The 16,185-nt window shown below is 39.7% G+C and overlaps 1 protein-coding gene across 8 annotated transcripts in view; it reads right to left on the reverse strand.

The window, feature by feature from the left end:
• Positions 1–16,185, reverse strand: part of BICD1 (BICD cargo adaptor 1) — a 173,362-nt gene that overhangs the window by 70,784 nt on the left and 86,393 nt on the right. For all 8 annotated transcript variants that reach the window (XM_014881588.2, XM_088165692.1, XM_088165690.1 and 5 more), the window contains exon 2: positions 14,318–14,530. In XM_014881588.2, the coding sequence (XP_014737074.1) occupies positions 14,318–14,530 (213 nt within the window). The remainder of the gene's footprint in view (positions 1–14,317; positions 14,531–16,185) is intronic.

Genomic DNA, 16,185 nt, shown 5'->3' on the forward strand with positions numbered 1-16,185 from the left:
AGCTGCCTCTGCTATTACAAGGCACAACAAAGAGAAGTAATTTCCTTATAAAACTCAGCATTAAAAAAATTTTGTTAAAGAAAAATGCTTAAACACATGTAACAAAAACTGACGGGTTTTAGGTTTCAGAAACAAGACAAGTATTGCAAGATGGTGTAGCTTATAACAGATGCAGCTGATATATTTTGCTGCAGTGTTGGACAGAAAAGAAATAGTCATGGCTAAATTTCTTTAAGCAGGGGCATGTAATAAAGAAGAAACCAGCCTATTTTGGTTTTAATGTCTCGGACTTGCTTACAAATCCTGAGGAAGAGATCAGTGCAATATGATATGAAAAACAGAATGATAAGCCAGTCTTTACATTTGCTTCTTGATGGAAAGAAATATTATCTCGCCAGTTCACTCTGAGAGTTATTGCCAGGATTTTTAATGGAAATGACAACAGGGATGGAAACAATCTCCAGTATATTTGCAACCTTGCAACTGGAAAGTAAAGAGCAGTTAAAACCTAACGTTTTTTGCTAACTCTCATATCTTTTAATAGGCAATCATGGCTCTTTCTACCTCAAGGCACTGAGTTACACAGCCTGTAGCTGTGGTTATTCTGACTGCAAACAATCAGTATTGTTATAAATAACTATGTAGTCATTAGTTTTTGCTATTATATTTGCTCTTGCAAATTATTTTGATATAATACAGTTCGTAATCACTCTAACTTCTTTTGATATAATTTGTCAGCCCTTTTTTTCCTGTGTAGATTATATAGTGTGATAAATATATTGTAGTTTAGACTCTCGCAAAATATCAAAATAGAGACTAGGTGCTATGTATTATAACACTAACTGTAGCTAATGCCTTTATTTGTGTAACTAACTGACAATAGTGAGAATATCTCAGATAACACTGATTTAATGTACCTGTGGAGTGCCTTATCTGTATGGTAAGATAATATTGAAAAGAACCAGGAAAACAAACATCAAAAGAAATGCAAAGCGGAATTTATCACTGACCCTTCTGTTATCAAGAACTGTCAAAACACAGAACAGAGGGCCTTGTGAGGACATAAAATATGTAAGTTTCATCTGCAGTATGACATGTGCTTTAAGAAGACAGGCCGAGGGTCAAACCAAGCAAAGGAATTCACAGAACAAGTAAACTGCAAGGAATGTTTGAATATGCATTTAAAAAATGTAATGAAAAAGTATATAAGAAGATTGTTTTAAGCTAACTGGTGTGCCTCTGGTAGTTTGCCAAGCACCCAGCACTCTCTACTGTCCCTTTTATCCCTTTTTAAAGTTTTTAAAGTTTTATAGAGCGAGCCTTGTTTCTCACAGTATCTTCGATATTTCTGAATGCGGCTAAGAACAAAAATATAGACTGTGGTAGGGGAACTCGGCATTTCATTCTGCAACACACAATTAGAGGGTGTGAAAAGGAAATATCATTCTTCAAAGTATATGGTAAAAGAATGATTAATGCACATAAATGTTGCTGAAGCTGAGCTGGTGGTTGATTGCCTTTCTGATAGCTGCAGTGAGATGCTAGGTAATAGCCTGCACTGAATTCCTGAAAACTGGTCCTTATCTCACCTAGGCAACCTACAGCCTGAACTCAGCATGGGGCAGGTGGTGCAGGTGCCCTATGTTAGAGCTGACCACAAAATAAGAGCTCACTACTCTTGATAACATCCTAAGAGGTGGAGGCTTTCTTAAACAGAAACACCACCAAGGCTGGCATTTCTCATTTTAAGTTTAAAGACCCATCTAGTTTTATTTTTCCTTCCTAATACTCTAGAGTTTTTCACTTTTGAAACTTCAAAACATGCACTGTCACTACTTCTTTCCCTTGAAGATGGTAGTATAATTTCAAGTGGACTAACAATACAGAAGTGTTTTTAAAATCTATTAGTAATTTAAGGCTGAATTTCACTTATAGCCAATAAAGTGATTTCTTTTAAAACAGACTTATGGCAGTTATGACTCTGGCATAAAGCTCCATCTCACAACAGATTTGGTTGGAAAAAAATAGGTAGGTTAAGAGGAAGAAAGAATAAATCAAATTTTAGAGGGCAAGAAAAGGGCCAATGCAAAACTCATAACTGGATTTTAAAAGTTATTTTAAAATTATTTATGATAAACATATAAAGATAAACATAAAAAGGCAAAAAGAATACATGGAAGCTGTCAGAGGGCTGACTTCAAAACACCACTGAAATTTATAGAGCACTGGCAAACCAAGTTGCATGAAAAACAGGTGTACATCTTAGCCTCCAAAACTAAAATATTCTGATGATGACCCCAATATCTTCAATAAAATTAATATCCAGAACACAGCAATCATATAAATCTACATCTCTAGCTATGTCTTATCTGCTTAGCAACTTACTGTGCTGTAAAATGGCAATAGGAATTGCTGCCAAAATAAGGTGAGCTCCAGGTCTACAAAGTGCCTATGAACAGCTTGCAAAGGGATCTGCAGAATCAGTCCTTCTTCCTCATTTATGTCTTGGATAACAAACCAAGGACACAGTTTTCCTCTCAGATTTGTGAAATACACCAAGGCACACAACAAGAAACCCTGTTGCTGACAGAACAAAATATCAAGTTTTCCCTTTAATATATTCCTATTTATTCAACAACTAACGCCCATCCATACCCTATTTTTAAAAATTTTTACTTTTTCTTCCCTGCTTTTTTATGCATCTCTGCGTGCCTCATCTGGTAAGGGCAGATAGTCATGGCATGTCAGAGAAGCTGTTTGTGAAAGAAACACTTGCCTTCCTCTGCACCGACTCAAAATTTTGCCCTTGCCACTTTAACCACATCCATCTGCTAAGCAAAGAACTAGAATCCTGTATCTTCTCACTGATGTTGTGTTGCCACTTCCCTCGGGAAAACAAGACACAAGGGACCCCAAGAAACAAGTGCAAAAAATCCTGTATCATGAGCCAAAACTCACAGTGTTGCATTAGTGAAGAGTATTGCCTCTGAATCCCCTTGCTGTGACTAGATGTGCAGGACTGGTGGGAAATGACCCATTTTTAACCCACCTCACTCAGAGCCGACACTAATGCCACAGCCACTCTTCAGGCAGAGTTCACAGTGAGTAGCATCAGAGCAGACAGCCCTGCCATTTCACTGAAGTGAAAAAATCACATCTCTACAATGATTCTTTCAAGGCACATTTAGCTGAAAGAGCCAACACACCGTGCTTCAGGAAGAGAGGAAAGGCTACATAGGCAGAATGAATGAGCAGTGAAGGCAAAAATTGCATTCATATATACTCCTACCTATTTGATAGGGCTTTTTTAACAATAACATCGTAGAAGCAGACAAGCTCTGGTTATGTATGAGCATCTGCACGTATACATCCAAACCATTTGCCAGCAGAAGTGCATTTCTGTCAACCCTGAAGCTTAAGAGTGGATTTGACCATCACAATGGAAGGGTGATAACACTGTCTGACCTCTGCCTGACTTACTGCCCACCTCCTGGATGCTGACTGGCACTGACTGTTGAGCATAATTAAAAATAACCAGCTTGTGTCATGTATTGTAATAAAGGCAAGAGGAGAAAAAGAAGTGGCATATTTGAGGCTTTTGCTGTTTACCCTTCTGTCACCTTCCTCTTAGAAATTTTCTTCTGGAGAACAGAGCTTGTTGTAGAAAGCACAATTAGTACAGCTGATGAGAGCTGAGAACTTATTAATGATTTCATACCAATGACAAACTGGTAATGAGTTTGAGGTTTTGAGGCAGAAGTAGGGAACTGAAGAACCTGCCCCACAGAAGACCATATTTAAGGATAGCTTCAGGTTGCCACACAGAACAGACTTCAGTTTTGCAAGATGTAGTCTGAATGAATCCAAACGAGAAAATACCAACATAAAGAGCACAAAAATATAAACCCCAAAGATGCTGACTTTGCTCATTTTTCAGTTTCATAGGTTTTTGATTCTACACAGTTTCCTTCTTTTAGTTTGGTGGGGGATTTTTGCCAAAAATCTCTTTAGTAGTTTGTCCTGGGGTACAATGAAAAAATGTGTATTCTATCACCATCTGTTGAAATGTTGGAGGGGTGGTGATCCTTATCTCTGTGGGAGATATCCTCTGCTGATGTGCCATCTGATAAAATCAGGGGGATGATCATCGTTATCTTTTCACAACCCATCCTTCCTCCAGAAGATATATTCTGTTAATAGGCCATTAAGTCCTATTGTGTGACTGATAAAATTACATCATCCCATTGGGAGATGCTCCAGCCAGGGGGAGGAGCCAAGCCTTTCCTACCAAGATAAAAAAACTGAGGTTTGGAACACCAAGACAGCCCTTTCCACTGGATCCCAGAGGAAAGTCGGACCTTTTCCACATGGTCGCTGGACCTTCAGAGGAAAACTGCACCTTCTACAGGAGCACTGCTTCAACTGAACCACATCTGTCATCCAGGAGGACTGCAGCCACCATTTATACGGACTGCTACCAACACCCTGACTGACAGGGTGTCAGGTTGTATTTCTGACTCTGTCAATAGTTTTCTTTCGTATTATTGCATTTTTTTTCCTCTTTATTTTTCCTATTAAATTGTATTACTGACTTGGAGTCTCTCATTGGTTTTGCTTTCAAACCAGTACATAGTTGCTTACAATCTAAAGGCATAATTAAGATGTGTTTTGCTCCATCTTGCTCTGATTGCACCTCACAAATCATGAACTTCTGGAGTCAGGTCACATGTAATGCTCCATGTCCTAGCAGCCAAGACATATCCCCAGGAAAAGGTAAATCCCATTTCCCAAAATTACCTACTAAATTCCAGGAGAAGCCCATACAAATAAATCAGTATTGATTAAAAGACAAGGAAAAAAATAGGCTGAAAAATAAATCTGGGTTTTGAACAAAGAGGAGCAGATGTTGAAGCTCGAGCACCTTGGCTGATAATTTTTGTCCATGTGTGATTAGATCCATGAGTTTCCCTAAGGCCCAAGTAACTAATCACAGCTCCAATAGAGATCGTTGGGATTTTCAGTTTTGTTTGGTGGATCTCATCACTGAACCAATGACCAGTTAGTGTCATCCATTCTGTCCTGCTTAATAATGAACAAAAAAGTGTAGGAGGAAGGAAAACAGACAGTGTTGCATCCATATGCAGGGATCAGGAGAAAATCAACAACAAAGTACAATCATGCAGGGCTACAGTGCATGTGTGGATTCCCAAGAGAGAAGAAATGTGATCACACCACTTGTGTACAGATGGCTGGGAATACATCCAGATTCCTGTTCTGTAATCCCGATGAGATCCCAATGAGTACTGAAAGCAAAAAACATTCAATAATTGCCAGGCACATTCTAACACTAAATGACTTGGAAGAACAGTCTCTCAGGGAAGCTTTAACTATCTTTTTTTTTTTTTACTGAAAACGGCTCAGGATATTAAAAAAATAACAATAAAAAAGGAAATTAAGTAGAACAAACTTACCTTCATTGGTTGTTTAATATTCTTTATCACTGACATGTCACCACAATTTATGCCCTATTTGCTTATGCACTTAGGCACTAAGGACTTCCAGCAAAAATTTCTCCTTTTCCTTATGCCTTTATCTGGAAGGCTGCTTAAGCTTTTGGACTCAAGTTTCAGAAAGTCTGGCACCAAGGGTATTCTTCCTTTCCCACTTAATCCCAGGCAAATGAATGAAGTCACGAGGTACAAGTCAACACGAGCTCCTGGGCTCTCGCTCCTCAGAGTCCAGATCACATTGCAAGAATTCTGTAAAAACTGGCAACGCAGCTAATCCCAGTGATGCCAAAAACCATCTTACTCCACACCACTTGAATAGACAAAAGCACAAGTTATTTTTAGCCAGCAAATTAATACTGAAAAGAATGAGTCAGCACAAGAAGTTCTTAAGAGGGCTTCCTCATCTAGAAACAAAAGCAAGGCAGAAAAGTTGCACATTTTAAAAATGTACAGGCCACAAAAAAAACCCCAAAATGATGTTTTGACAAGTTCAGAAAGCTGCTAGCCCAATATCCAAGCTGTCTCTGGTGTGTGATACCTGAGAAACAGGGATATTATATGAAGATGCTTTCTCTGGCATCCCCTACCAGCCCTGGGACTGGATCTTCAGGTAACAGCAGTACTGATGGCCCAATCCTCCACGAAATTTGCCTCACTCTTCTTTAAACCCAGGTAATACCTCTGGCATCCAGAGCTGTCCTCTCAGCACGTGTTCACTCAATGCCCTGCACAGAGGGGGACACAAAGGGCTTGGAAACACCCCTTCAGCACAAATAAGGGGTCATTCTTTCAAAGAACTTATGTAAGACCCAGCACTGCCAGATCCCGATTTGATTCATTACTGGCCAAAGATTACCAAGGGCACCCTCTTTCATTTTGTGTTTGAGGCCCCTTTTCTGAAAGAAGGAGCTGGGAATGTGAATATTTTTAATAAGGTACTCTGTATTTCTGCAGCAGTCCCTTGGTTACGCTCTATTATCCCACTTGGCCTTTTTTTGACCTCCCTAGTATCCATTGTTTGACTCTACTATTCCCAGCAGAGCTAAATACCTGAACCTTGCCAAAGAAAACAGTGTCATGAATGTGTCAAATCCCAAATTTGTATCCAAAATCCTCATTTAGGCTCATTAACAGGAAACATAACCACTCAAACATGCTTTTGGTGGCTTGCAAGTATATCTGAGGGAACTAACAGCAAAACAACAAGCTGGTTACCCTAAGAAAACAGTGCCACAACAAAATGTATTTATCCTGAACACTTGACCTTCCTATACTATTAGAGTTGATACTTACGAGTATGAACTTGGAGAGGAAACATAACCATCTTATGAGTGACTATAGCAATTTAGGGTTATAAACCACTTTTCAGAAAAAAAGATGAATCTTACCATAGCCACCTTTGGTTTCACCTGAGTGGTTTGTTGGCCAAATTGTGAAGCAAGAACCCAAAGAAAGCATTTGGTGGTAACTAAGTAGGAAGATGGAGTTGAATGGCAGATTTGGAATTCAATCTTTGTCTGTTAATAGGAACACTCAGAAGCAGTTGACAGTGGTCTTGCTGCCTATCAAAGCTCTTTCTCTCACAGAGAGATAGCATCAGTCTATTAATTTCACAGCATGAAGAGAGATTTGTTAGGACTGCTGTATTTTTCTGCCTCCTTTGACAAAGAAAATAGTTTTGTTTCTTTTCAGAAGTCCTGTGAGCAGGGAAAGTACATGTACAGAGCAGAGGAAACCATTTAACAAGCTTTCGGACTAAGCTCCATCTGAATTTTTTCCTGAAAGCAGACAGAAACAGTGTATTTCTAGCAAATTTTGCAGCCTGTTAAAGCAAAAACATCACCCATTAACACTATCAGCAAAGGAGGGAGAAACATTTATGAGGGTGGCCTGGAATAACTCCCCCTATGGCAGGCCTTTCTAAACATAGGCGAGAGAAAGCCACCTCTCACTGGGCAAAATTACGCATTTAGAGCTGGTTGACAGTTGACAGTAACTTCCAAAAGGAATGTAATTATTGTCAGCTCTACCAATTATGCCACAAATGCCCTAAATTGAGATGCAAGCACTCTCCTGACAGGAGGAACAGTTCTGCCATCTTTCTATCACACCCAGCTCTGCTTTGTTTCTCAGACACCTCTGACACCCACAGTCATGTCCATGGGCTGCTCTAGCATCTCACTCCTACAGATTCCTTTCAAAAAGCAGTGATTGCATTAACATCCATTAGGATAAAAACACCATTGACAACGTTCATGTCAAATACTTCAGCGTATTTTCTTAATTATTCTCCCTACAAAAATCATAGAATCATTCAGGTTAGAAAACACCTCCAAGATCAAGTACAACCATTAACCCAGCATGGCCAGTACACCATTAAATCACATCCACAAATAACGTATTCATGTGTCTTTTAAATGCCACCAGGGTTAGTGACTCCACCACCTCTCTGGGCAGACTGTTTCAATGCCTGACCACTCCTGTGGTAAAGAAATTTTTTCTTAATATTCAATCTAAACTCCCCTGGCAATAACTTGAGGCCATTTCCTCTTGTCCTACTGCTTGTTACTTAAGAGGAGAGACCAATCCCCACCTTGCTACAACTTCCTTTCAGGAAGTTGCAAACAGCGACAAAGGCTCCTCCGAGCCTCATTTTCTCCCCACTAAACACCACCAGCTCCCTCAGCTGCTTCTCACAGGATTTGTGCTCCAGGCCCTTCATCAGATCCATTGCCCTTCTCTGGACTTGCTCCAGCACCTCAATGCCCTTCTTGTCATGTCTTTCATGCCACAAAACTGGACATGGGCACTAGGGTGTGGCTTCATAAGTGCCAAATACAGAGGGACAATAAGTGCCCTGGTCCTGCTGGCCACACTACTGCTGATTCAGGCCAGGGTGCCATTGGCCTTCCTGCCCACTTGGATACAGCTGGCTTATGTTCAGCTACTATCAAACCAGCACCCCCAGATCCTCTTCGACCAGGCAGCTTTCCAGTCACTGTCTTCCAAGTCTGTAGTAATGCATAGGGTTGTTGTGGCCCAAGTGCAAGACTTCACCTTGTTGAGCTGCATTCCATTATCCTCAGCCCATCAATCCAGCCTGTCCAGATCCCTCTGAAGAGCCTTCCTTCCCTCCAACAGATCAACATTTCTGCCCAGCTTGGTGTTATCTGCAAACTGGCTGAGGGTGTACTCAATCCCCTTGTCCAGGTCATGATACAAAGCCATTGCTCCAAGTGCCACATTAATATCAGCAAGCAGATAAATATTTATAATGCAAGCTTTCTTTAACTGGCGTAGATGCCAATGCAAACTTCCATTCTGGAGTAGACTGAACGGGATAAAGCTGTGGATGCAGACACTGGAGAGCACAGGACAACAATACAAGGGAGCAGATGAGATCATGTAAAGAGGTTGCATGGTCAGAGTCAACACTGCAGTCACTTAAATCACTTCACTGTCTGGGGTAAACACCAGAGCACAGTCACAGGCTCCCTATTCTATGTATGAAGGAAATTAGACGACTACTAGAAAAGTAAGCTAACAAAAGTGAAGAGAGCTCACTAGCTTTATCACTGCAACCAAGCAGCTAAAAGGTGCTTCCTGCAGTACATAATTCCTAGAAGTGATTCCTCTCCCAAACTTAGCTTTTCTATCTTTTTTCAATGCAGAGTTGGTAAAAGTCACCTCACCTGGTTGCACAGAGTTACCTCCCTCCAAGAGCTCAGCAGTTAGGCCAGCAGCTGTGGGAGAGCCAGGCTGCAGACCACACTCGGTCTGAGGGATGGAGATAGCCTCTGCTGAGGGCTGCCACCTCACATAGGCTGGGGTCCTTCTCTCTGGCCCAATTAATATTGTAGTATTTCTTATCCAATATTAATTGAAGTAGGGACTAGAACTTGTTCCCTATTCCCATCTGAGTGATTTAGCCTTTAGGCTACACTCATTCCCATCAGCTTGTTCAGTGCCACTCTCCCTGGCCCACAAAACATTATCTCCCAACAATGTGGAACAGCTTCATCTGAAGGAACAAAGAGCCTGCCAACCAACTGCTGGGGCACTTTCTTCAGAGAAAGAAGTAGATTCACAAATCCTAGGACAGAGAATAAACTGGAGTCCCAAACCTCACCAAAATCACAGAACCAGAGAGTGGAAGGACATCACGGGGTGAGGTGGTGAGCTGGAAAACCTCTCCTTGGAGGATCACAGTTGCTCCTACAGCAGTGCTCAACATGAAGCAACAGGGTAGTGACGGACCTCAGGCCAAGTCAGACCTTTAGCTGGACAGAAAATTTTACAAAAGGTAGAAACTGAAGCACGTAATGCCTGCAAAAGCTTCCAGTAGTAGATGACAACTGAATGTACAAAGGCTCTAAGGACATCCTAGTCCTTAGTGCATATGATGCACTATGTACCCAAATCTTAACCCAGAGAAGCAAAATCTGAAGTTGGTGTGTTTGCCCTGGTTACACCATGACAAGGTATTGACTACATGTATTCACGTTTAAAGGTTTTAGGTTTTACTCAAAATTGCAAAAGAAAAAAATCCCTTATTTTTCATATTGAAAAAATATATTTTCTAAATAGGAAACAGCAAATTTTTATTTAAGTCACATTTAATATAGAAGGCTCAGTTCTTAATATATAATTTTTTCAGATGAAAGTCAGCTTGAAGATAGTGATTGCAAATTTTTTCTGTTTTCAAACATTAGTTCCCCTCAAAAACATCCAGGCTACCATGCCTAAGAATTTTCTGATTAGCATGAAGCTCACCATTTTTCTACTGCTGAAGTGAATAAATGTTTAGCTACTGATTTCAAGGGCAGCAGAGCAGCACAACTTCACCTTAGATCATTTTCACCTGGTTTCAGCAAATAATAAAACACAAATTTCTATCTTCTCTCCACCCACTCTTCCACTGTTCTCATTCCTGTTTTTGCCCTCCAGAAACCCAGGTGTGTGCCGTTTCCATGGCCCATTAATATTGTCATCACATAAACCTCCCTGATCATCTGCTATCTCATGGGCTGCAGGTAGCCGAGTATCAATTTTTTTCTGCAATCCCTGCAGCTTTTGCAGTGGCAGACCCTATAAGTTTTAAACCTTTTCTTCCTGGCTTTCTCCTTTTCACTAGTCTTAATGGGAAGAAAGAGCAGATACATACCTGCCAGCCCCTTCAAACACCAAGACATTCACCTGTCCACCTCAAACAACTCATCAGCCTAGTCACATAACACCGACAAATCTTGAACTGTACCATCACTCTTCATCTCCATTTTCTACCAAGTCTCACCTGCTTCGTCTTTGCCTCATTCTCTTTCCCCTCCAGCTGCCACCTGTTTTGAGTCAGATGCCCAGTTCCAAGGTATTCTCCGTTCCCATGATGGAGGAGTATATACAGACATCACCTCTCTATGGAGATTTCCCTGTCTATGGGCATGGAGAACTTTCTCCAGCTCCTGAGCTGGGTCATCTGGGCTTTCATAACCACCTCTGCCAGTTATCAGCTTCTCAAGGTAGTGACCAATACTTATGGTTATTATGGGAAGAGATTTTTTCACTGGTACAAATGGAAAAAAAGTTACTCATCTCCCAATAGTAAGTAAACAGGGCTTTTATATAGGAAAAAAAAACCAGACTCCAGAAAATTAGAAAAGGATAAAAGATTTCTTTATAAAAAACATCTTTTTAAAAGACAAAGTATTTTTTTAACATTTATTATAAATGAGGGCAATTTATACACTGTTAGAGAAGGGTACATGATCTAAAAACCATAATGATCTCTCCATACAGAGAGGCCACCACTATAAACTGGGTGATGCCTAACATGCAGCTTTTGTAAATCTAGTCTCTGACTGCTAAAATATTATCTCTCTGGCCTCAGTTTTAAAATCTGTATTGGTTCAAATTAAATAGCCTACATTCCCTATCTGAGGTCTAGATGGGAGAAAAAAAATCTACCAGCTTTCAAAAATGTATATTGTATTTGGTTAGGTGATAGTTAATAAGGCTCCTATCGCAACACTCTAGGGATTTTTATTATATCAAAAATAAAGCTGGTGGTGTTTTACTCTTTCAATCATTTTAACATGAAGTAAAAAGCTATCTATGTACAGAGATTCTTGGTTCATTATTCCCCATCAGGGTGAAGCACATGGTCACGTTCTTAAAAAAAAAATATCTTCAAGATATGGGTACCAAAATCAGTTTGTTTTTTGCAGTCTGAGATGTGTAATTCTCCAGAGACCCAAGCCTGATACATTCCCTTTTATAGCAAGGTCAAACTGCCCTGCAGACAGCAGCTGTGACTGTAAGGCAGATACTTGCTAAAATGTATGAATTTTTAAACTCCAGGGCTATAGCATTCCCAGGATTGCTAAAAGTCATCAGCATTCATGTGAGTGCATTCTGATGGCTCACAAAATGCTCATACACATTCATATGACTATGGATTTCTGTGCAAATTCAGAGAGCAGAATGAATTCACGAGATAACTCCCAGGACAGGCTGAAGAGTAGAGAAGCACTGAGTGCATTATTTAGGAATGTGATACAAATAACAGGGGTCAATTTTTGAAAACCTACGTATCAGTCTTCAGCATCCTAAGTGGATGGAATGAGGTTTTTTTTGTTGTTCCTTTAGTTTATGAGATGTCTTATTAAGGTCTAAAAAACAGCAATAAAGCATGTTTTTCTTGAGGGGAAAGAGGTAGTGGGAAAGGAGGGGAAAAGGATACAATCAGGTAACTTATTGTCCAGAATCTACCCGTCTGTGTTTGCATCTCCCTGTACAGAGGCCCACATGAAGATGATCTTTTTTCTTCTCTAATTAGATTTCCAGATTTACTGCCTAAAGAGACAAATTGCTTCCTCATTGTAGCAATCCACCCAAGGCAACACCTAATTCTGGCTTTACCCCAAAACATACCAGGCACTTCTTACTTTTTTCCTCATTTTTGTAGCTGTAAAGATTTAGAGTAAGTTTAGTCTGCTTTTCCCTACTTGCAGGAGGCAGAAACAAGCAGTCAAAATTAATAAACATTTACAGAAGAAGGTCATCTCCTTTCAGCAGGCACTTGGACTTCACAGCCATAGGTCTAAGGGATACCAGGCTGGACACAAGAGTGAGTCTTCCTCTGTGCACAAGGTGAAATACCAGCTTAACTGTGCGTGAAAAGATCATAAAGAGCCTGAAGTAGGTGTCAATCACCCTGTATCTCTTATTATTCTTATTCAAGTAATTAATCATAATAGCTTGTGGTGTAATGAACAGACTGCACTAATCCCATTTATACTTAAGTACATTGATTATAGTTACACAAAATAAAAGTTCCACATAATCAAGGACTTGATACTTGAGGTGCATTACCTTAATAATAACAATCAGTTTATCAGCCATATTTTTATTCAAGTAAATTCCTTTATTGCACTTTAATTAACTACTATGGATTGTTTCTGTTTAGCATTGGAGCAGGAAATAATTGAAGCTGGCTTCACACTAGGGGTTACTCTTATCTCCAAGGAAATTAGGGCAATCAATATTTCAGTGAAGACAGGTACTGAAACTGCCTCCTGAACAAATTGCAGATCAATAACCATGATAGAAAATGACAGGGAGATTTGCATTTGAAGGAATCCCAGAGGAAAAGAATGGAGTCCAGAGACAAATGTGTATTTTCTCAAACTTGTTTATTCATTTGTGTCTGAACCCCAAGTCATCAGGACTTGTGAGCTAAACCAAACTGGAAGGTCTCTCAGCAGCTGGTTGTCTGCCACCAAGAAGATTTTAGGATAGGATTTTAGGACAAGTAGATCAAAAATACTTAAAAATATATTTGATTTTCTTTTGTTGACCACTGAAACAGCAATTACAAACACATATTTTAACTGGAATAGGTACTTCTTCCTGAAACCTGATCTGTATTATGGGCAAGTGCAATACAACCATTGAATAAGAATGTTCAATAGGACTAAAGGCCTCAGTTCCAGGGATCCCCTGTTCCAGGGCTTTCTGTAGGCTAAAAGGATGCCATTCCATTCAGCTACAGAAAACATGGTAACTATTAATATTAACGAATTAATGTATTAAGTAATCAGTGTCCAGAATCACATAGGAAATATCTCCTTCAGCAGCTGGACAGTGGGGAGAACCCTTATGTCTAAGCATTCCTAGGGAAGATGTAGGCTCATTTCCAAGTGCTGCCTTCCCTTGCATGTAGTTCTGCTATATTCCACAACTTCCAGATTCCAAGAGGAAAAAAGGCAAGTTATTAAATATTACTTAATTCTCCACCAAAATTATTCAATATCTCATATGGTCAGTAACTACATCTGACTTCCTTACTGTTACCTGTTTTCTAAACATGAGCATACATTTTAATTCTGCTTTACAGTAGAAGAAAAGCTTCACTTAATTCTAGGCAGTCCAGAATACCTGAGAAATTATGCAAATGCTGAGAAAGAGAGGAGTTGCATGAACACCAGAAGCGTGCAGAAAATGTTTATGTAAAATTCAGTACTACAAAATACAATGCAAAATGCTACGGATGCTTAGGAAATTACAGCTTCTTTGAAGTGCACAAGGCCTCCATACTTCTTGAAATAGGTTTTATTATATTTGTAAGGTGGTGGTGTTGTTTAAAAACAACAAAAGGTATATTTTCTCCTTTCTAAATTGTAGCCTTCTCAGGCCATGTGGTTTCTGGGAAGATCACAGACTGGGAGGTGAGCATTTTCATTTCCTGTAATAGTCCATTTACTCAGAGCCATGTTATCCATGATGCCCTAAGGAAATTCAGCCCCATTTACCTCTTTCAAGTCTTGGACAATAGCAGTAAGCCTCTCATTCTCTGCCTGAACGTTGGTGACCACAGCCCTGCTCTGCTTGAGCTCATTCTGCATTTCCAAAATCTTGCCGAGGTAATAGGCTTCCTTGGATGCAGACTCCTGGAGAAGAGTCTCCTCCCGTGTTTCCCCATCTTCGGCCACTTTGCGGTGAACAGAGAAGGATTGTCCAAAAGCCTGCAAGGGAAAACAGAGTACAGTAAAAACTTACTAAAGCCCTAGGACAGTTATCAACAGTACCAAGCAGCTGCACAGCCAGCAGGAATGGGATAGATCTGCAAATCCCAAACTCTGACCTATTAAACACTGTCCCAGCAGCTGAGGGCCAGCATCCCACTTAGCTGAAATGAAGCATCTTGAGGCTGCTCAATCCCCATCTAGGGATTTATGGCCCCCATCCAGTCGACCTCCACTGAGATCAAGATGGTGCTCTGCTAACTGCCCATTAATTAGTGCCAGTGTTTAATCTTCCTGCACTAGGCTAGCCCATAATTCATCAACTCTTTTCTTCTCTGGTTCCACAAAAAAACCCACATGGTTTGTTTTGGTTTAAAGAGTATAAATAAGCAACAAACGTCAATGAATTGCTTTCCCTTTCCAACAACCTTTTCTCATAGGAGCTCATTTCCTGGTATGGAAAAACGTTCCTATAACCTGGAAGAAAATTAATGAGCTGAGAACCAAGCAGTGGACATCTACACCTCTGGGATGCCAAACACAGTGTGTCAGCCTCTTAATTTCATTTATACTCAGTGTTTTTTGCTTCTATTGGATATTTAATTGTTTGAGAAGTGTTTGAATATAGAGATAATTTCAGTGCTTTTCTTCTTGCTACTGGCTTACATTGATCAATTTAATAAGACAGTACTACTCAGTGACAATTTCTAATGTTATTTTTGACAGCTCTGGAGCAACCTGAAAGGCAGAAAAGTACAAGCAATGATAGTAGACATGATATCATTTAACTAGGAAAAATGGGGGGAAACCCAGCAATAATATAATAATATAAAAAAAAAATGTAATAACATAATAGACACCAAAAGAAAAAAAAGCAATAAAATACAAAGTAAAATAAAAGCAAAACCTGATTTGAGTGTATTACCTTTAAAAAAAAATACATAGTCGATAATGACATGACTTGATTCTGGAGAAAGAAAAAAGAGGGCTTCCAATGTGAAGAGCATTTAGCCTAACACAGGCAGAAGTTCTCTCATGTATCATAAATCAAAGTGAACACATCTGAAAGACCACAATTCTCATTTTCTTCTCCTAATACATGAGAGAAATATTTGAGTCATGGTAACATGCTATTTCACTGAAAAATTATCCCTAAAAGCTTCATTTCTACCCAGTTCTATAAAACTACACATTTGTACCCACTCTAAGCTGTGGCCTCCTTTGCCTTCCCATCGACAAAACTTGCCAAATTAAATCCATTCTTTTACTGCTGCTATTTATAGACTTTCAGAACACGTTCTAAGCTTTACTGGCACTAGAACTGAAGCAGCCCCTTAAAAACTTCAAAGTAAAACTCTCTTCAAAAACTTCTCAGCTTTTAAGTCCACTTCACTTGGAGAATCCTGTGAACTCAGCACTAAAGGATTCTAAAAATATTCAATAATGTATTAGCCCAGCTGTCTTCTCAAAAAGCTGTAAGTTACTGAAATAGCAAGTGTCAGCAGCTTGCCAAATAGGATTTTCCAAATAACAAGAAATTCAATTTAATGAAACTTAAGTGCTGATATCTGTGAATCTAAGACAACTTTTTCAAGAACACTGCTAATAAATTACCTTCGTCTACATACTTACATTCAATGGCTCACTGCTCCTAG

This window comes from Sturnus vulgaris, chromosome 5, assembly GCF_052056855.1.
Source record: "Sturnus vulgaris isolate bStuVul1 chromosome 5, bStuVul1.hap1, whole genome shotgun sequence".
Taxonomy (NCBI): domain Eukaryota; kingdom Metazoa; phylum Chordata; class Aves; order Passeriformes; family Sturnidae; genus Sturnus; species Sturnus vulgaris.